At 43.3% G+C, this 21310-nt stretch overlaps 1 protein-coding gene across 2 annotated transcripts in view; it reads left to right on the top strand.

Moving 5' to 3' along the window:
* Positions 1–21310, top strand: part of INTS8 (integrator complex subunit 8) — a 44413-nt gene that overhangs the window by 22883 nt on the left and 220 nt on the right. For both annotated transcript variants that reach the window (XM_053244561.1, XM_053244562.1), the window contains exons 12-27: positions 332–402; positions 1028–1203; positions 2932–3065; positions 3411–3521; positions 4249–4450; positions 5451–5572; positions 6366–6550; positions 8663–8696; positions 11461–11517; positions 11607–11668; positions 13053–13171; positions 13785–13888; positions 18931–18981; positions 19174–19247; positions 19323–19387; positions 21141–21184. In XM_053244561.1, the coding sequence (XP_053100536.1) occupies positions 332–402; positions 1028–1203; positions 2932–3065; positions 3411–3521; positions 4249–4450; positions 5451–5572; positions 6366–6550; positions 8663–8696; positions 11461–11517; positions 11607–11668; positions 13053–13171; positions 13785–13888; positions 18931–18981; positions 19174–19247; positions 19323–19387; positions 21141–21184 (1611 nt within the window). The remainder of the gene's footprint in view (positions 1–331; positions 403–1027; positions 1204–2931; positions 3066–3410; positions 3522–4248; positions 4451–5450; positions 5573–6365; positions 6551–8662; positions 8697–11460; positions 11518–11606; positions 11669–13052; positions 13172–13784; positions 13889–18930; positions 18982–19173; positions 19248–19322; positions 19388–21140; positions 21185–21310) is intronic.

Raw genomic sequence — 21310 nt, forward strand, 5'->3', positions numbered from 1 at the left:
AAGCACAGACAAAAAATTGTAAAATTCCAGAAACCTAAATGTGTGTCATGTGTCAGATTTTTTTAAAAAACGTGCATCCAGGCTATGTAATGCTTGCAGGAATAAGTTCTGTTTGCACAAGCAGGGAGGGGTGTCTTCTGCTTATGACCTCCACATGTCTCTTTAGGAATATATTTTTGATGGCAGCAAAGAGAAGGGGAGTTCGGCAATAAAAACCCCAACCCACTCACCCCCTGTACAAGCAGAATGTAATCCTGAAAGTGTAACATTAAGAATGCAAGCCACTGGATTTTCCACTAAAGCTAAATTATTCAATATTTAAACTTTCTAGGTATGCTCAAAATCATTCCATTTAGAAAGTGCTTCAGAATCTTCAAAAAGGAAAATGGCCTATTTTCTGAAGTAAGTATATGATATTAGGCTGCCTTTAAATGAGAGGGCAAGGTCCTGTTTTAGCTTTAGGAGGTATAGTTGCCGCAATAGTTTAGGTCATGATGTGTCACTGGCATCGAGGAAAAGAGCCCTATGAAAAAGTTTGTGCATGTTTATATTTTTATATTATACACGCACATGTTTGTATTGGAAATACTGCCTAGGCTTGAACACAAACTTGTTAGCTTCAACCCACACTCCCTTTTCAGTCGCTTTAGTTGTCCTCTTAGAGCCAGTACTTGCATATCTTCTGAAAGAATGTGATAACTTCCCAGGGCCCCCTCACCTGTAGAGTCCATAGTCAATCCCAAGCTATATAACACACTATCCATTGTCATAGTTGACTTCAGTTGTATAGTTCAAAAGATAGTTGTGATGAAGACGGGTTAACTTTTGCGGTCTGTGCTGCAATGGAGGCCACTGGTATGGCAAACACTTCATCCCAACAGCAGCCCATGCCATTTGATGCCCCATTGTGTTGGATATCTTTGAATGATTTTTCCAAATGTGATGACGACACGCACTACAGAAAACGCTGTGCCTTTTATTTACACTAATCTTTGTTTAATGTTTGGCCTCTTCTGATTTTATGTAGGAACCTGTGTCTGAGTTTGGAAGATCTCCAACTTGTCTTCATGATTTCCTCCCATGAGCTCTTCATAGCATTACTGAAAGATGATGAACGAAAGCTGCTCGTTGATCAAATGAGGAAAAGGTCACCTCGAGTCAACTTGGGCACTAAGCCAATCACTTCATTTTACGACATCCCAGGTTATTTTCTCCCACTACTCTTAAAGTATTCACAGATATTGGGTGTGTGTGTGTGTGTGTGTGTGTGTGTGTGTGTGTGTGTGTGTGTGTGGAATTACAGTGCTGTACTAAGTATGCATTGAATAAGTAACTGGGCTGTGGACCATGTTACCACAGCATGCTATATGGCAATTGCGAATATCTACTACCCATGATAGCCAAAAGCGCAAACTCCTTGTTCAGAAACCATATGCCTTTCACTGCTAGGTTCTGGGGATTACATCTCAGTATCTGATGTCAGCAGGCATGCAGTTTGCCACTCACCTGTTTGACTGAAGTGAGGAGCAGTTGCTGGAGTGGTTCCCCCAGGAAGTAAGATGAGGCAACAGCATTAGGTGGCAACTGCACCATGGAGTGGCAACTGAGGGCACCTGCTCTCCCTGCACAGGCACCGCCTTACCTGCCTCCTGCCACCTTTCCTATGAGTTCCCCACTCCTGATGCTGATGCCAGTGGCGCCCTCCCCCTTGCCGCCTTCTGCCTCACCTTCCACAGGCTCTGCTGCTTGCAAGTTGTAAGTCAGCAGCATTGAGGATGGGATTTCTGACATGCCGGGGTGGCCTCTCCTCATTGCCCTGCTGCAGTAGCTCCAGCAGCTGGAACGGAGCAGACAGAGTGGGCAGGCTTGTTGCTTAAAATTTTGGGAGAGCAAGAGCGTTCTCGCTGTTGGAACTAGTGCATCAGGGTGGTGAGGAGAGGCAGCCACAGCATGCAAGAAGCTCTGTCCTCAGCACCGCTGATGCAAGTTCCAAGCAGCAGTGTGCCAAAAGGTGAGGCAAACCAGTGACAGCCTTGGAGATCAGCAGCAAAAGGCAATGAGCCAGTACTGGCAATTGCCTCCCTGGCAAGCATCTAAGCTCCATGTGTAGCCAGCAACGTTCTGCTACTGACTGTACACACAGATTGAGAGGGAGTGCTGGGTTACCACTACAATTTTAACTTATCAGTGTGACTTGCTTCTTGCCTTAAGGATTACTCACCCTTTAAGGCAGGAAAAAAAGAAAAACGTGCATGCAGCCTGCCTTGGTGATAGCATGAGGTATCAATGGGTGGCAGAGTATTGGTCTCCATGTATGTCTTCCCTACTGTAGCCGGCAGAACAAGCTCATAGATCAATCCATTTCATTTGGATGTGTGAGTGGGCGCACAGAGTTGATCACTTCTCTTTCCAAGTTGCAGCTAGGATGAGTTCTTTGCTTGTGGTTGACGGTTAGATTGACGTCAGGCAAGAATGAGGAGCTTCCTCAAGCATTATCCAAAACAAAGGAATATCGCTATTATGCCCTCCTTGAACCTTCCTGAAGATTGTGGAGCTGTGACAGACTCTGAACTGAGTTAAATGGAATCAATAGCTTTGACTGAACTGAAAGGCTTATGGTTTATACTATTTTGGGAAAGATAGCAAAGCAGAGTGTGTAGTACATTTGTAGAGGGAGGCCCCATGTAAAGTGACAGATGTTTCTTTCTGAACATCTGCCTTTAGTGCCCACCCTGGCCACTTTTTCACCACAAACACTGTGAAATCAACATTATATTTCAGGAGATGGCATCACTAGAACTCTTTCATTTGGCTGAGATTATCTTTAGTTTAACATATCTTTGAATTTTCAAAATATTATTTTCTTTGTTTTGGATTAAACTTTAGGAGGGCCCTTACATAAAGGGAGTAATGAAGCCATTTTTCTTTCAGCCTCAGCAAGTGTAAATATTGGTCAGCTGGAACATCAGCTTATCTTATCAGTGGATCCCTGGAGAATTCGTCAGATTTTAATTGAGTTGCATGGCATGACATCAGAACGTCAGTTCTGGACTGTTTCTAACAAGGTGCCTTATTTTTCTTAAACTATATTTGCATGTTTAGTTTAAATGTATATCTGAAAAACCAGCCCTAAATAAAAGGATCTTGCAGTACACTCATAGGAGGCTCAGGTTTTGGCAGGTCTTCTGGGGAGGTAGGTGTATAATTTGGCAAAAGTAGGCATATCTATCTATCTTCTATATTTTTATTTCTTTTAGACATACCTATAATAATTAGTGCCTCTAATAAATCTATTAGTGCCTCTAATAAATGTCAGTAGTCGCTTCTGTTACAAATTGATTTGAAAATTCCAGGACATTGCTTGTGATATACCAATCACAGTTAGTTATTTAAATCTCTCTTTTTTTAAGTGGGAAGTACCAAATGTTTATGGCAATGTTATCCTTGGAATTAAAGACAATTTGACCAGGGATTTGGTCTACATTCTGATGGCAAAGGGGCTTCACTGCAGTATTATTAAGGTGAGGAAACTCTTATCTATTTCAAAACTTGCTAATTAGCATTCTTGCAACTAATTTTAAATAATGTTTTAGAACAATTTTTTAAAAAATCAAAATGTTCTATTCTTTTGACCAAGAATATTCTCTTCAGGTGGGGTGGGGGGTGGGGATTGGAGATTAAACTGGTTGAGCTGAGAGTTATTTTAAAGCTAGTGCTACTTTTCCATTTCTAAGAGTTGTCTCCTAACCGTATCTAATGTCTTCATCTAGCAAGTGCTCAAGAATGTGTCTTGAGTCACCTGTGTGCTGTCAAACTGCGGCCACCAGCTTAATGTGCAGCCTGAGACTGTTGCCATTTTAGGCTGTCTGCCTGACTTGCTTTGTGTTCTCTTTGTCTTAAGGGCTGCTGGTCCTCCTAAGGCAGAAGGGTGGGAGCACAGTGATCTCCATTGGGGTGGGGAATTGGTCTTCTTGGCTGTAGCTAAAAGGATGAGCAAATCTTTCTTGTCCTTGGATGGAGAGAGGCATGCAGGTAATAACAGTCTAAAGACTAGCAAGTATATTACAGTATGAGCTGTTGTAGACTCAATTTGTCGACCTTTAAAAAACAGGTCTTGTTCTTTGTTGTAACTGATGAATGCAACGGCTTTTTTGGAATTCGTGCCTGCCGTGTGGCAAGATGACAGGCAAACTTCTTACACTGGCTAAGAAGAAGTATTGCTTCTGACTTTAGTGTTCTTTATTACAGGATTTTGTCCATGCAAAACAGCTTTTTGCTGCTTGTCTTGAACTTGTGACAGAGTTTTCTCCGAAGCTGCGTCAGGTCATGCTGAATGAGATGCTGCTTCTGGACATTTATACTCATGAAGGAGGAGTAGGACTTTCAGGAGAACGTCCTCCCTCTGACTTGATCAGCAGAGTTAGAGGATACCTAGAAATGAGAGTACCTGGTAAGAATGTTTGGCTTAATAACATGGCAAAAACTCTGCGCTATTAAGATTCTCTGGCAAAAGTTATAGGTTTTGATACCCAGTATTTACCCAGGGCAAGCAATAAGAGTACTGTATTAAACACATTTTCATATTACTAAAGTGGGGAAATGCCAACATACATGCCACCTGTCACTGTCAGTGTGTAGCCTAGTTGAAGACTGGGACTTTTTAGACTTAAGTCAAGAAGAAAATGTGAACTCCCCTCAGTAGATACTTGATTTGGCAAATCAGTTCCTAGTCTACACCACAAATAATCTGTGGTCATTCAGCAGAAGAAAAGATACCTAAATGCTCATAGCACAGAAATAAATGTTCCAGGCAATCTCGATCTCCTTCCTGGCTTTCCCTTCACTCATGTAAGGTCTGCTAAGATTTCCAGTGAGGTGTAGTTACTAGAGTTTTGGACTAGCACTGGGGATATCCATGTTCAGATTCCATGCCGTCATTAAGTGACTTTGGGGCAATCTATCCATGGGCAGAGGAAGCCATATATGCTACCCTAAGCTCATTAAGGAAGGGTGCAGTACCTTCCTCATTTGCCTCTATGTGCATCATCATAAGGAGGACAAGAGATACCTCACACGTGTCTCCCCCATTGCACCCCTCCTTTGAGGCAGACAATAATACATAGGTAATAATACATAGGTAATAATACATAGGTAATAATACATAGGTAATAATACAATAATACATAGGTAATTATGGAGTTGCTCATCTGCACTGACTGCAACCCAGAGCTAGAAATCCCATGTGTCCTCAGGCTGACTTACACAGTGCCTGTGGTAAACCATCCCTATAGCTCCCTCCTAGTTAAACTTGGTATGGGTATGGAAGACTACTTACCCCCCCCCCCCCAAAAAAGTGGATGTTACCAGATGGATCTTGTAGTCCAAATCTTATAGCCTGCTATTCTTGTGTCAAAATACCTGATAACGTGATCTTTTAAAATATCTTTTAGATATTCCTCTTCGGCAAGTTGTAGCAGAGGAATGTGTTGCCTTTTTGTTAAACTGGCGGGAGAATGAGTATTTAACCATGCAGGTTCCTCTTCCACTTGTTCAGACCAATCCATATGTAAAGGTAAAGCATATTCCAGAACTGGGTACTAATACACGTGAATTGCATAAATCTTGGACTGCATTCAGATGCATTTGCAGTGCTGTTCAAATGCACTGCATTATGGAACTTGTACTTTTCCATAATATTTGCTGTTCTGGTTCCATGGCAGGGCGGTGTGTGTGTGTTTAGGTATTTTTATTTCTACCCAATGCCCCTTAAAATGCTTGTATACATAAGAAAAATCTCCCCTTTAGCATTTGTTCATACAGAATGGATTTTAAAGCACCAAATCCGATGCATGCATGTTCTAAGTTTTATCCACTGGTCTGGAATTTAATTGTTGTTAGTAGCCTGTGCCTCTGTTTAAAAATAAGGGTCTGTAACTGAATTTTAAAAATGTGAATTTTAAAAAACTTTTTAAAAATAACATTTAGTCCAAATCTATGGTACCACAATTCATTGAATTACATGACTAGCTCTAGATGCCCCTGGGAAACCAATATATTGTTTGAAGAGCAAAGGTATTCTTCACTTCATACTTAATTGCATTTGAAACTGGTGGATTTTAAAAGCAACGTATGAGATAATGGTGAGGTTGGTATGGTGTGATGTTTGCTGTTTTGGGAGGTGGGGGGGGGGGGTTCCTGAGCATGGACAAGTCTTTGCAGGGTCTGAAGTAGCTTTCTGGATTGTAATTGCTAAGGATAATGTTGCCAAATTTGGTTTCCTAGTTCTGACCAGATGTGTGGGGGTGGAGAGAGAAGCACTGTGCCTTGGAAGACTGTTCTTACTCTTGGCGGTGTGTTTTGCTTAGTTGGGGCAGCTTTTGGCCGCCACATGTAAGGATCTTCCTGGACCAAAAGAAAGTCGACGGGCAGCTAAAGACCTCTGGGAGGTGGTTGTACAGATCTGCAGTGTCTCCAGCCAACACAAACGGGGGAATGATGGCAGAGTGAGTTTAATCAAGCAGAGAGAGTCAACCTTAGGCATTATGTACAGGTAAGTTGTTGTCAAATGGTGGGGGTGGGTGGGTGGGCAGGATAACACAGAGTCCAAACAATCTGCTAAACATGGCTGGAACAGGTGCAGCATTACTCTGTGCAAAAATTGATGCATTCTAATTAAACTGCTAATTATGGCATGTCAGTAATGGAATGAGAGGAGTAACTATGTCTGTTTTGTTAGACTAATTAACCAGCAATTTCAGTTTCCTGCTTCATTGAACACTCCTAGATACAGTAGTGGAGTATAAGAATGTGCAAGCCGGCCCACATCGAGCTGGACTTGCCATTGAGCCGGCCTGGTTTGGGCGGTCCGAGTTGAAACCAGACCCACCCCCAGTTCGAAGAACTAGCTCGGGGGCTGGTTTTGGGGGGGGGCGGTTATACTTGTAAAGGGGAATCCAGAAGGATTCCTCTTTACAAATAAGGGGCGTTCCAAATGTTGGGTGGAGGGGACGGGAGAATGGCTTCTGTTACCTTTTAAAAATGCAGGTGGAGGCTGCAGCAGCGGAGATGTCGGTGGCAGGGGCTCCTCCCCCACCCCCATCAGCCTCCCAAATGACAGCTTGGGCTGGCTGTGGCCTGGTTTGGGCCTCTGTGCATGCGTGGAGGCCATGAGAGTGACCTCTGTGCATGTGCACAGGACATTTGCATGACCATGCAAGTTGCTCAGGCTGTCACTTGAGAGCTGCCACCACTTTTAGGGACCTGTGCATGTCTCTGAGGCTGCCTCCTCTGCCATCCCCACCAACTGCATTTTAAAGGTAACAGAAGCCTGTCACATGTAAGGATCTTCCTGGACCAAAAGAAAGTCAACGGGCAGTTAAAGACCTCTGGCAGGTGGTTGTACAAATCTGTCTCCAGTAACAGAAAACCTTTCTTTAAAGTCTTTATTTATTTATTTACTAACTACATTTAAAGGTAATAGAACCTTAACCCCTGCTAATTCGGCAAAGAAGCACCTTTTTAACGTGGTGATTCTCTTTATTTAGCAGGGGAAGAGTAACTAGCCATATCCATCCCTAGCACAGTACCTCCAGTGACTGTTGCTGGTGTCTGTCTCATGTTTTTTAGATTATGAGCCCTTTGGGGACAGGGATCCATCCTATTTATTTGTTATTTCTCTTGTAAACTGCTTTGGAAATATTTGTTGAAAAGCAGTATATAAATATTTGTTGTTGTTGTTGTTTCTCCCTCCCCCACCCCCACATTTACTTGGAATGCCCTTTACTTGTAAAGGGGAACCCTGCCAGATTCCCCTTTACAAGTATTCCCCCTGAACTGGCCCATGAGCCAGTTCTTAAAACCGGGGATCAGTCCAGATTGAGCTCAGACCTGCACCCCCCTTTGGGGGGTTGGTCCAGTTCAGACTCGGACTGCCCAAACCAGACTGGCTCGATGCGAGCTGGCTTGCGCATCCCTATACTCCATTACTGTATATGGGAGTGTTCAGAGAAGAAGGAAACTGAAAGTGCTGGCAAATCACGTGGTGATGCAAATGGCCTGTGCGCATGTGTGGAGGTCAGTCTAATGGTCTCCGTGCGTGTGCAGAGGCCCAGGCCGTCATTTGGGAGGCTGGCAGGGGATTGGAGGAGTCGCTGCCTCCAGTGTCTCGGCCACAACTGCTGCCTCCGGCACCTGCATTTTAAAGGTAACAGAGGCCTTTTTCCCAAATCCCCCACTCCACATTCCCCTTGACAAGTATACCCCGCAAGCCGGCCTGCTGTCTGGTTTGGCATGGCTCAGTGGTCGGATTGGGTCGTTTCTAATCTGGTCTGGATTCAAACTGAACCAGCAGAACGGCTGGCTCACACACCCTGGTAGAGTAACAGTTTTTGCTGCTGTCATTGAGCAACATCCAAGTCAAGCTATTGAAATCAATGAAATAAGTTCATTACTAACTCAAGTCCTATTAATTTCAATTGGACGTCTTCATGACTAAGTCTGGATATTGCCCACTGAATTGAACTGGTCTGCCTTATGTGAATTATTCTGCATATTTCTTTTTAAAATGCATATTGCCTCAGGTTCTTCCAAGCAAAGAGAGCAATTTTGAAAATGCTGCAAGTTAGTTAATTAACTAATATGCTAAATGTCTTCTCTTATTTAGGGGTGAATTGCTCTCTTTTATCAAAAAATTACGGGTGAGTTTGGAGTTAAAGACTTTGAAATGGATTAGAGCATTACAGATAATTGTTTTGGTCATTAAAACATTTTGCTGCAATACATTGCTTTTTCTTTAGAAAGATATAGGGAGTTTCTGAAGTGTTGTGACAGCAGATGCATTTGCAGAAGGAAGGTGCTACATAATTTGCTACCCTTTGCATGACTTTGTCAAATTTCATGTAGATGGTAGAATAAAATGGATAAACTTCAACAAATTGACCACAGAGCTAAGTGATGTGATGCTCTATGGAGGGCTTTTTAACTGACTTTTGCAAAGACCAATTACTTGTGTGTTAGCATTTTTTCCACCACATTGGGTCTGCCCTGTAGTCCAAGTTGCAATATTGTGGTTATACCTCTGTTATTGTTTTGTTGAATTAACAGAAAAGGAATTTGCCATTAAGATCACAAACTAAGGCCAGACAAGATGTGACAGCAGGGAATCTGTGGTTGGATCAGGGGAAAATCAGATTGGGGTTGTAGCACTAGGAAAAGGGAAGGGGGCATTAATCAAACAAATTCCCTGATATTTATGGTGATCTGGGATCATTCCCAACATGGGTAATGTGCCTGCGCAATTGCCCCACATATGGATTGCTTAGCCCCTCTATGCGCTCTGAAGCTCTACCCTTTGCAACCTGTTTTTCTTAGTAGAAAGAATGTTAACAACCCAATAATTTGGTGGTGGGAGGAGTGTAAAGGTATTTACACAACTGATATTAAGAACATCTTTTGTTCTGCAATGTTGTTTTCTTAATGTTAAGATGGTGTGTAAGAAGATGGCCTACACACTTTTGAATCAAGCACATCAATTTCCAAAGTCTTGTTAGTCTGTTGCAGTCTGTTAGTCTGTTGTGGTTTTGTTAGTCTGTTGCAGCAAAAACAAGGGTGTTTTGCCTTATCTTAAAGGTTATTGAAGCTTTCATGGACACCAGTGCACAAAAATCTGACGAAATGGATTGTAGTCCATGAAAGCTTATGCTGCAATAATGTGTTGGCCTTTAAGGTCAACTTTTCACAACACTTCACAGCAAAGGATACTGGCCATATACCCTCTGTGGAATTGAGCTTCTCAGGTTTAGAGGCTGAAGAACTGGGCCAGTTTGAGGTGACCAGGCAAGGTGTTCTAAACTGTCTTGAAAAACTTTAACTTAAAATTAACAAATGACCAGGGCCAGGTGGCATCCACCAAGAGTTCTGAAGGAACTCAAATGTGAAATTGCTGATCTCCTAGCAAAAATATATAACTTGTCACTACAATCAGGGTCTGTACAATAGCCAGTGTAACTCAGGTTTTCAAAAAGGGATCCAGGGTGATCCAGGAAATTTAGCTTAACTTTGGTGCCAGTTAAATTGATGGAAAGCATACTTAAGGACAAAATTGTTAAACATATAGAAGAAAAGGCCTTGCTGAAGGAGAACCAGCATGGCTTCTGCAAGGGCAAGTCTTGCCTCATTAAACTTTTGGAGTTCTTTGAAGGTGTCAACAGGCACGTGGATAAAGGTGATTAGGCTGACATAATATACTTGGACTTCCAAAAAGCTTTTGACAAAGTTCCCCACCAAAGGCTCTTGAGTAAACTTAGCAGTCATGGGATAAGGGGACAAGCCCTTGGCGAGGGGTGACAGTACTGCGTACAGTTTTGGTCATCGTATCTTAAGAAGGATATTGTAGAACTGGAGAAGGTGCAGAACAGTGCAACCAAGGTGCCTGAAGCACCTTCCTTATGAGGCTAGGCTACAGCATCTGAAGCTCTTCACTTTGGAAAAGAGGCGACTAAGGGGAGATACGATTGAGGTGTATAAAATTATACATGGAGTAGAGAGAGTGGACAGAGGGAAATTTTTCTCCCTCTCACAACATTAGAACCAGGGGTCATCCCATGAAACTGAAGGCTGAGAATTGTAGGACCAACAAAAAAAGTACCTTAATCTATGGAATTTTCTACCATGGGATGTGATGATGACCCATCTGGAGCTTGGATGGCTTTTAAAAGGGCTTAGACAAATTCATTGAGGACAGGTCTATCAATGGCTACTAGTCTGGTGGCTGTAGGCCACCTCCATCCTCAGCAGCAAGATGCCTCCAAATACCAGTTGCAGGGGAGCAACAACAGGAGAGAGGGCATGCCTTCACCTCTTGCCTGTGGGCTTCTCAGAGGCATTTAGAAACATAGGAAGCTGCCTTACACCAAGTCAGACCCTTGATCCCTCTAGCTCAGTATTGTCTACCCAGATTGGCAGAGGCTTCTCCAAGGTTGCAGGCAGGAGTCTCTCTCAGTCCTATCTTGGAGATGCCAGGGAGGGAACTTGAAACCTTCTGCTCTTCCCAGAGCTGCTCCATCCCCTGAGGGGAATATCTTACAGTATTCACACATGTAGTCTCCCATTCAAATGTAAACCAGGGATTAGCAAAGGGGACAATTCATGCTTGCTACCACAAGACCAGACCAGCTTCAGTGTGAAACAGGATGCTGGATTAGACAGGCCTTCAGCCTGATCCATCAGGGCTGTTCTTATGTAGGTACCACATATAGGTAGTTGAAAAACGCAAAAACTAACTTAAGCTTCTCTTTCAAAAGGGATGTACTTATATGTGAGACTGTTAAGAATGTCTTTCAGAGAAATGTCAGTCAATAGCCTAAAAGGCTGTAACTACAGAACCATTTAATTTTGCATAAGCATGGTGAGAATTTGTCTAAGAAATGTTTTGTAACATTGTTCTTTCCACTTCTCTTGCAGGAACCTTTAGTTTTGACAACAATATTATCCTTGTTTGTTAAGCTTCACAATTTTCGGGTTAGTGCAGTATCCTCTTTTACGTATTGCAGGACTTTGACTTCAGTGTCTATCTTCATTTCATATATATATATATATTCCATTTTTAGGAAGACATTGCGAATGATATCACAGCAGAACATATTTCTGTTTGGCCATCATCTATTCCAAAGTAAGAAAAACACTAATAATTCTTGCTCCAAATACAATTGTGAAATGTTTTTTTTCAGATTTGTGAAGATCTACTTCTTGACCCCTACAATTCAAGGTTGAAACTCTGCATGAGTTTTATTTAATGGCATTTCAGGAGCATCTCTGCAACTTCAGTTCTTAGGAAAAGAATGATTTTCCTGTTGATTGTGAATAAACAACACCAAACTCAGTTCACACTGTGTTACCTGCCAGGGAGCTGATGTGGTATCTGTCTGCTAAATCTAAAGTATTTCGGCTTTGATAACATTTTATTTTGAGCATGAATAGCTGTGAGGCATTGTGTGCCTCTTCTTATTTTGAGGTGTAATGGTGGATCCTTTTTGCAGCTCAGCTTAACTAAGGGGACACTCTTGTGCTTCTTTAAGTGTTTCTTGGCATCTTGAGGAGAATTCTGAACTGTCTTAAATAGATGGAAAAGAGTGACTTTACATCCTCCTTTTGTTTTGTAATAGTGAGTTGTAAACGAAATGTAATGAAACAAGGTTTAGATCTCGGATATGTGGTTTGATTATAGACTAGAAAAATGAAATGTAGCATTGGATATTATTGGCATTTAGGAGTTGTGGCAAAGCACTGTTGGCATTGCAGACAATTTTACAGCATGCCTAAGGTGGCTTAAGCCCTTTGTGACAGCACATTATGTAGGTATGAGATTAGAACTTGCTCCGACATAATGCCAGAAATTAAATCCCCTTCTGCTCTATGCCATATATAGGGCTCTAGCTCAATGGCAGAGCATCTGCTTTGCATGCAGAAGGTCCCAGGCTCAATCTATGGCATCTCCAGCTAGGGCAAGGAAAAGCCTCTGCTTGAAACCTTGGAGAACCACTGCCAGTTGGTATAGACAATTCTGTAACTCATAAAATGGACCAGTAGTCTGACTCGGTATAAGGCAGCTTCCAGTGTTCCTATGTACCCTCCAGTGGACTGTTTGTAGGAATAACTGTGTAATACAGTCTGAACAGATGGGGAGAGAGAGAATCCATAACCCTGGTAGCAGATGCTGACAAGGAAGAGTAGGAGCTCTGATGATACCAGTCCTTCTGAATGAGCAGAGAGTTCTCTCCATGCTTGGTTAGACCACTGTAAAAAGATACTCTACAGACTGCAGTCTGTCTTTCCCTTTAATTATGACAACAGAAAAAAGATATTTTTTTGCTAATTCTGACCCACATCTTGTTTCTTGCTGATCATCACTAACATGATCTTGGAATGGGAATGTTTCCATGTTCTTGATGTCTTCATTATATCTAGGGAATGTGTTTAAACAATACATGACGACTTCAGACTTGTGCTGATTTTTAAAGTATAATGGCTAATGTTAAAAAATCCTATTTCTTTAGTTTGCAGTCAGTGGATTTTGAAGCTGTTGCTGTTACTGTCAAAGAGCTAGTCAGTTATGCACTGACTATAAATTCAAACAATCACTTCTGGTTAATAATTCAGGCAGATATTTATTTTGGTAAGTAGAATTCATCTTTTCTAGCATTTCTGTGGCTGTCTTTAAATCTATCCTTGTTATGCAAGATAAGGAGAACTATATCTCTAGAAATTTAACTGTGATGCCTAGACTAGGATATTCAGAGGCTGAGTTATTTAATAAAACCTTTTCTTGCCTCAAGCAGCTCTGTTTCTGTTCTAAGTATGTTACTTGTGAAGGCAATGAAGATAAGTCCATTTACCCCTCACTAGTGTCTGTCACTAATTCTGGTAACTTTGTCAAGCATCCATTGTCTGACACCTAGGTTTTGGGGCTGGCTCCTAGATCCACAGAAAAATGGTAAGGCTGAGTTACAGCATAGCTATGACTGCATTGTCCTTCATGTTGTTTGTTTGAAAGCCAGGGCTGTGGAAGTTAATGGGTTTCCTGTAAGTCTGAAATGTGGGCAATTTATGAAGCAAGAACTGAAACACTTTTCTTTTCATTCTTATAGTTCCTTTAGATTATCATAAAGATATACTGAAAACTAACCCACTGCAAGTTCTTTTGAAGGGGCAGAATAGAAATTCAACTAAGTAAATTGTTATGGCACGAGTTTACTCCACTTTTTGTTTTATTGGTCTCCCCAATATAGCAACAAATCAGTACTCAGCTGCCCTTCACTACTGTCTTCAGGCAGGAGCTGTGTGCTCAGATTTCTTTACTAAGATGATACCACCCGATGTGTATACTGATCAGGTGAGTTGTGGTGTTAAATGGCAGTGAACAGATTTGCAGACATAAAACAGAAATCTTATTCTCAGGAGCAAAGTTGTTTGTTTACTTTGTACACTGCCCCAAACTTCTGTCTCTGGACGGTTTACAGCAACATAAAACAAAACAAAACAAAAATTAAAACCTTAAAACAATTTAAAACCACAAGTCTAGTAAAAAAAAGCTTGGGTGAATAAATGTGTCCTTAGAAACAAGATAAGATAACTCTGAGATAAGAGCACTCCCTGCTCATATTTCAGCAGGGAGTGCATTCCAGAGTCTCGGGGTGGCAAGAGAGAAGGCCCATTCCTGCATAGCCACCAGACAAGCCAGTGGCAGCTGCAGACAAACCTCTCCAGATGATCTCAGTGAGTGATGGCAAAGATGACGTTCTCTTAAATACCCAGGGCCTAAGTTGTTTAGGGCTTTTTAAGGTTATAATCAACACCTTGTATTTTGCTCATAAACTTATTGGTAGCCAGTGTAGTTCTTTTTAATATACAGTGAGGGAAATAAGTATTTGATCCCCTGCTGATTTTGTCCATTTGCCCTCTGACACAGAAATGACCAGGCTATAATTGGACTGGTAGGTTTATTGTAGCTGTGAGAGACAGAATAACAACAAACAAACCCTCAAAAGCCCAGTGCCCAAAAGTCAGCGATAGGTTTGCATTGTAGTGAGGGAAATAAGTATTCGATCCCCTATCAACCAGCAAGATTTCAGGCTCCCAGGTGTCTTTTCACTATATGCAGGTAACGAGCTGAGATGAGGAACACCTCTGTAAGGGAGTGCTCCTAATCCCAGCTTGTTACAGTACCTGTATAAAAGACACCTGTCCATAGAAGCAAGCAATCACTCAGCTTCCAAACTCACCACCATGCCCAAGACCAAAGAGCTGTCGAAGGATGTCAGGGACAAGGTTGTAGACCTGCACAAGGCTGGACTGGGCTACAAGACTATCGCCAAGCAGCTTGGTGAGAAGGTGACTACAGTTGGCACGATAACTCACAAATGGAAGAAACACAAAATAACTGTCAATCTCCCTCGGTCTGGGGCTCCATGCAAGATCTCACCTCGTGGAGTTGCAATGATCATGAGAACGGTGACAAAGCAGCCCAGAACTACACGGGGGGAAACTTGTCAATGATCTCAGGGCAGCTGGAACCATAGTCACCAAGAAAACAATTGGTAACACGCTACGCCGTGAAGGACTGAAATCTTGCAGTGCCCGCAAGGGCCCCCTGCTCAAGGCAGCACATGTACAGGCCCGTCTGCAGTTTGCCAATGCACATCTGAATGATCCAGAGGAGAACTGGGCGAAAGTGTTGTGATCAGATGAGACCAAAATCGAGCTCTTTGGCATCAACTCAACTCGCTGTGTGTGGAGGAGGAGGAATGCTGCCTGTGAGTCCAAGAACACCATCCCCACCATCAAAAATGGAGGTGGACACATTATGCTTTGGGGGTGTTTTTCTGCTAAGGGGACAGGACACCTTCACCGCATCGAAGGGACGATGGACGGGACCATGTACCGTCAGATCTTGGGTGAGCACCTCCTTCCCTCAGCCAGGGCATTGAGAATGGGTTGTGGATGGGTATTCCAGCATGACAATGACCCAAGGCAACAAAGGAGTGGCTCAAGAAGAAGCACATGAAGGTCCTGGAGTGGCCCAGCCAGTCTCCAGACCTTAATCCCACAGAAAATCTGTGGAGGGAGCTGAAGGTTCGGGTTGCCAAACATCAGCCTCGAAACCTTTCTGACTTGGAGAGGATCTGCAAAGAGGAGTGGGACAACATCCCTCCTGGGTTGTGTGCAAACCTGGTGGCCAACTACAAGAAACGTCTGACCTCTGTGATTGCCAACAAGGGTTTTGCCACCAAGTACTAAGACATCTTTTGTGAAGGGATCAAATACTTATTTCCCTCACTACAATGCAAATCCATCGCTGACTTTTGGGCACTGGGCTTTTGAGGGTTTGTTTGTTGTTATTCTGTCTCTCACAGCTACAATAAACCTACCATTCCAATTATAGCCTGGTCATTTCTGTGTCAAAGGGCAAACGGACAAAATCAGCAGGGGATCAAATACTTATTTCCCTCACTGTAGGAGTAATATGGTCTCTTCGAGATGACCCAGTGGCCTACCTGGCTGCCACATTCTGCACCAGCTGCAGTTTTTGAACTATGTACAAAGGCAGCCCCACATAGAGCACATTGCAGTGGTTAAGTCTGGAGATTACCAGCAGTTGTACCACAATTCTGAGGTGGTTTATCTCAAGAAAGGGATGCAGCTGGTGTATTGGCCGATGCTGATAGAAAGCACCTCTGGCCACCACTTCAACCTGGAACACCAGGGAGCGGTTTGGATCCAGAAGCACTCCCAGACTGCGTACTTCTTCCTTCTGGGGAAGTGTGGCTCCGTCCAGAACAGGCAGATCAAAATAGTATCTTCTGAGTTATGACCCAACACAATATGTACCTCCATCTTATCTGAATTCAGTTTATCCCTCATCCAGCCCATCACTGCCTCCAGACAGACATTTAGGAGGTTATGCCTGCTCCTGATGATGTTGACATGGAGAAATAGATTTGAGTGTCATCAGCATATTGATAACACCCTGCACCAAATCGCCTGGTGATCTTTCCCAGCGGTTTCATGTAGATGGTAGCCACCATATAAAGATGCACGCTTTGAAGAACGTCTCCAAGTAACACAATCTGGAATTTGCCAGAGAGGTAGGAGCGGGACCACTGCAAAGCAGTTCCTCCCACTTCCAACCTTATCAAATGGCCCAGAAGGATGCTATGACCGATAGTATCAAAAGCCGCCGAGAAATCCAAAAGGACCAACAGAGTCACAATCCCTCTGTCAATTCCTCATTGGAGATCATCCACCAGGCCAACCAAGGCAGACTCCACCCCATTACCCACCCAAAAGCCAATTTGAAAACAGGGTAGATAATCAGTTTCATCCAAGACTGACAGGAGCTGGGAGACCACCACCCTCTCAATTACCTTGCCTAGCCATGGAAGGTTGGAGACAGGCCTATAGTTGCTTAACTCTGAAGGATCCAATGTAGGCTTCTTCAGAAGAGATCTAATGATCACCTCCTTAAGAGAGGAAGGCACCCTGCCCTCCCTCAGAGAAGCATTTATAATCTCTACCAGGCCTTCTGCAACAACCCCCCTGCCAGATAGTATAAGCCATGTCGGACAAGGGTCAAGGGAATAGGGTAGGCCACACCGTTCCAAGCAGCTTATCCACACCATCAGGAGTCACAGACTGAAACGGATTCAGCCTAACCACATAAGAGGAGTTGCTGGACACCTTTGCATCAGACACTGCAGTAATTGTGAAGTCTGAGTCTAAGTCGGCCTGAATACGAGATATTTTATCCAGAAAGAACTTATTAAAAATTCACAATGGGTAACTGATAGTAATTGATAACGAAATTAATGTATTAGAAGACCATCATTTAAGAATTCAAGATTCCAAACTTATTAAATATTTGAATTCCCCCCCCCCTTCATTTCTCCCATCTATCCCTGCATAAAATGCATGTAATAGCTGAATGGATCTCTGAATAATATGTAGTCTTTCATCATTGCTGTGCTGAGCTCTGCTTGACTTCTGCTTTAATCTGAGACACTCCCTCTACACCTGTTGTATACTACAAAAATCTTCCACATCAGTCCAATACATTCTCTTAACTACACCGTCTACATGCCAAATAGAGGTCTGCAAGGGTGCACAGAGAAGCATTCTCTTCTCCTGGAGACATGCCTGACCATGTACATCAGGGCTGCTCAACGTCGGTCCTCCAGCTGTTTGGTCTACAATTTCCATAATTCCCAGCCACAGTAGCCAGAGATTATGGGAGTTGTAGGCCAACATCTGCAGGAGAGCTGAAGTTAAGCAGCCCTGCTGTACATCTTCTGGAAGTGGTGTAGAAGGGTTTTATTCAAACTGACTTTGAGTGGCTAGGAACATAATACTATTATTAATATGCCGTTGCCCAACAGGACGGACCAGGGCAGTTTTAAATGTCAAGTACAATGCCAATTGGAAAAAGAAAGGAACTGTGCTCCTCGCTGAGGAGATGGAAGCAGAGAAACACTCAGTCATGGCTAATCTGTAATGGGCAGGCCTGCCACTGCTGCCTAGGTCCCATTGCTCCTGCCATTTGTAGCTATGACAACTTGGAGGCATCTGAGGGGGAGGGTAGATTCTTCCCATTAAACTATAGTGCCTAGCAGAGGGACTCTACTATATACAGTCGGCAAGGCCCCATGTTGAGAAAAAGCATGAACTAGGTTTGCACCAAATTCACCTCTATGGGCCAAGAGAGATAAGATGGGTCACCCATGCACTTGAATATGTTCTAGGCCTTGCTCCCTACTGCTCCAGAAGGAAATACGCTAAGCCAACTTGGGTGTCCAGATGACGTTGGACTACAACTCCCAACATCTTCAGTCACAATGGCTTTGGCTATTGTGGTTATGGATGATGGGGTTTGTAGTCCAGCATCATCTGGAGACCCAAGTTGGAGAACTCCTGTGTTAAGGAGAATGTATGAAATTATCTGACATGCTGTCACTTCTGCTGAAGCAAGAAGTGATTTGCTTCAGCAGACTTTATTCGCAGACGTAGTTTCGAATGCTGGCTTGCTTTCCATTCCTATTTGATTTATAGGAATATGTTTGAGCAATGCTAGTCCTTACCCCAGCCTTTCACAAACTTTGGGGACTGTCTCCTTGACAGTTTAGAGCACTAAACTGTCTCCAATCGTGTGAACTTATGTATACATAGGATTCAGCAGGAATGCCATACTCTGGAAGCAAAGACTTGGAATTTAATGAGCACAGAATGTATATTTGTGTGTGTTCTTTTGGCGGAAGCTAAAAGTGATAGCAGAAATACTACTACTACTGAGATGGATCATAATCCTGAGTATTACATAGGTACCTAATGTAACTGGATATTTTAGGCTCCCATAAAATAGTGTGTATATTTCTTTCTCTATAGGTGATAAAACGGATGATAAAATGTTGTTCTCTGCTCAACTGCCACACACAGGTAAGAATATCTCCATTTTGCTGATCTAACTATCGGCAAAAAAGAAATCCTAGCAAAGTTAGTTTGCCAAAATGTGTTTCCAAAAGCAGGTCTATACTGCATCCCCCTGCAGTGTTGTAAGCTGTTGTATGAAGCCCTCTTATCAAGAGGTGGTGGCATAGTTGTGTATTACCTGTCTTTCTCTGTCTGCAGGTGGCAATTTTATGTCAGTTTCTTCGAGAGATAGATTATAAAACTGCATTTAAGGCACTTCAGGAGCAAAACAGGTAAACAAGGTTTTTAATTTTCATATATAATGTAAATACATTGGCCTAAGTTAACTAAAGCATTCTTTTTTTTAGCCATGATGCTATGGACTCTTACTATGATTATATCTGGGACATAACCATCTTGGAATACTTGACATGTATCCTTTATAAACAGCTACACTGCATTGGTTTGAAAATCAGCATTGCTTCAAAGTTTAACTTATGCCAGATAAGTTCATGTACAGTGGTGACTCAATTTCCCCAAAATGCCGGGTTGTAGTAGACCAGGGCTACACAACTTTGGATCTCTGTTGGATTACAATTCACATCATCCCCAGCTACAGCAGCCAGGGTTGTGGGGAGTTGTAGTCTACCACCTGCAGGAGGGGTGTGCACAAAACTGGAAAACCCGGATCGGCTCGAGTCAAACCAGATCCAGTCCAGTTTTGGGCACGTCAAGTTGGGCCCATTTGGCTTGAGAGGGGTGGGGAGTTCAATTTTTATTTTTAACTTGCTGCCAAGGCTGTGCATTTTAAGTGTACCGGGGTGCCCCAAAATTACTATTTTTGTGCAGAGCCCCCAGCAGTGAGCCAACCCACCATCCCCCTGCAGTCCACTGGCTGCTCCTTGCAAAACAAGAGGTGCAGAGGTGCCCATTGGAAGGGTTATTGCAGTGTGTTCAGTGGTGGTGGTGGTGGTGGTGGTGGTAGGGAGGCTGTGGCAACCCGACCCAGCATCCCTCTCCGCAACCAGCCTGCCACTCAGTGCTCACACCAGGACCTCCATGCACGCACGTGAACAGTGTTTCTTTGCCTGCACATTGATGTTTTTGCACAAAAGCACCATTGTGCAAAGAAATACCGGATTATGTCTTCAAATAGCCCCCACATGCATGCACAGAGGCCATTTAAAGAATAACCCAGTCCCACTGGGAGCATTGAGTGGTTAGCTGGTCACGAGGAGGGATGGCGGGTTCGGTTGCCACCGCCTCCCCATCGCTGCACACTCTGTAGTTGAGCGGCTCCGGTGAGTGGTTCACAGGTGCCTCTTCTTCTTGGAAAGAGCAGCCAAGCCCCAGCCACCCAAATGGCCAGGGTGCATGTATGGCAGCCTCCAAAATGGCCTCCATCAGCACAGAAAGGGCCAAAACAGCCATTTGTAGGCCAGGGCGGGAAGGCGCTGGAGGCACACACACTGCGGCTATGGCAGCGGAACCTCGGAACTGGCCCCGAGCCGGTCCTGGTCCAGCTTGATGTTGAACCGGCTTGCATCTCCCTTCTAGAAAGTGATTAACCACCTCACTGGTAACTAGTGCCTTTAGATATTAAAAATAATAATAAAATTGGGACGCTGAAGTACACTTCTCCATATTGTCCATCAAAGAATTAGTGGGCTAGAATAACTTGCCCATCTAATAATGGGAAGTGTGTCAAATGCATTGTTCAAGGTTAAAAGGATCGGAAATCTGTGCCCCATCTTCAAAGCCACCAGTGAAGTTCTGCTTATGCAGTGGGGATGTGATGTCCTCCTCCCCTCTACCATCTGAAAATCTGTCCTTGAACATCAAAGGACCTGAAAAGTATAGAAGGAAGTAGGGAGAGGGATGGCCCTTTCCCTGCAATGCATGTTTAGACAACCATGAGCAGGAGGTGAGTAACTGGCCCTATCCACCCCCAGCACAGTACGTCCAATGACTGTTGCTGGTGCCTATCTTATGTTTCTTTTTAGATTGTGAGCCCTTTGGGGACAGGGAGCCATCTTATTTATCTCTGTAAACCACCCTGAGCCATTTTTGGAAGGGTGGTATAGAAATTGAGATAATAAAAATAAAAAAACCTGGCACCCTACTAATCTTAATCACTGAGATTGGGTTGTTTTGTGCTTGCCTAGATCTCCTTAACAGTATTTCAGATCTTCATCATAAGCGAGGAGAGACAGACAAGAGACAAATAGCAGTAAGTTGGTATACTTTCACTTTGCTATATATTCTGTGGCTATAACTCCTCCTTTGTGACTGCTCCCTTTTCCTTCAGATTATAAGTGCTCCAAATGTGAACCAAAACTTATTTGCTAATACACTT

Source organism: Hemicordylus capensis, chromosome 4 (genome assembly GCF_027244095.1).
Source record: "Hemicordylus capensis ecotype Gifberg chromosome 4, rHemCap1.1.pri, whole genome shotgun sequence".
Taxonomy (NCBI): Eukaryota; Metazoa; Chordata; class Lepidosauria; order Squamata; family Cordylidae; genus Hemicordylus; species Hemicordylus capensis.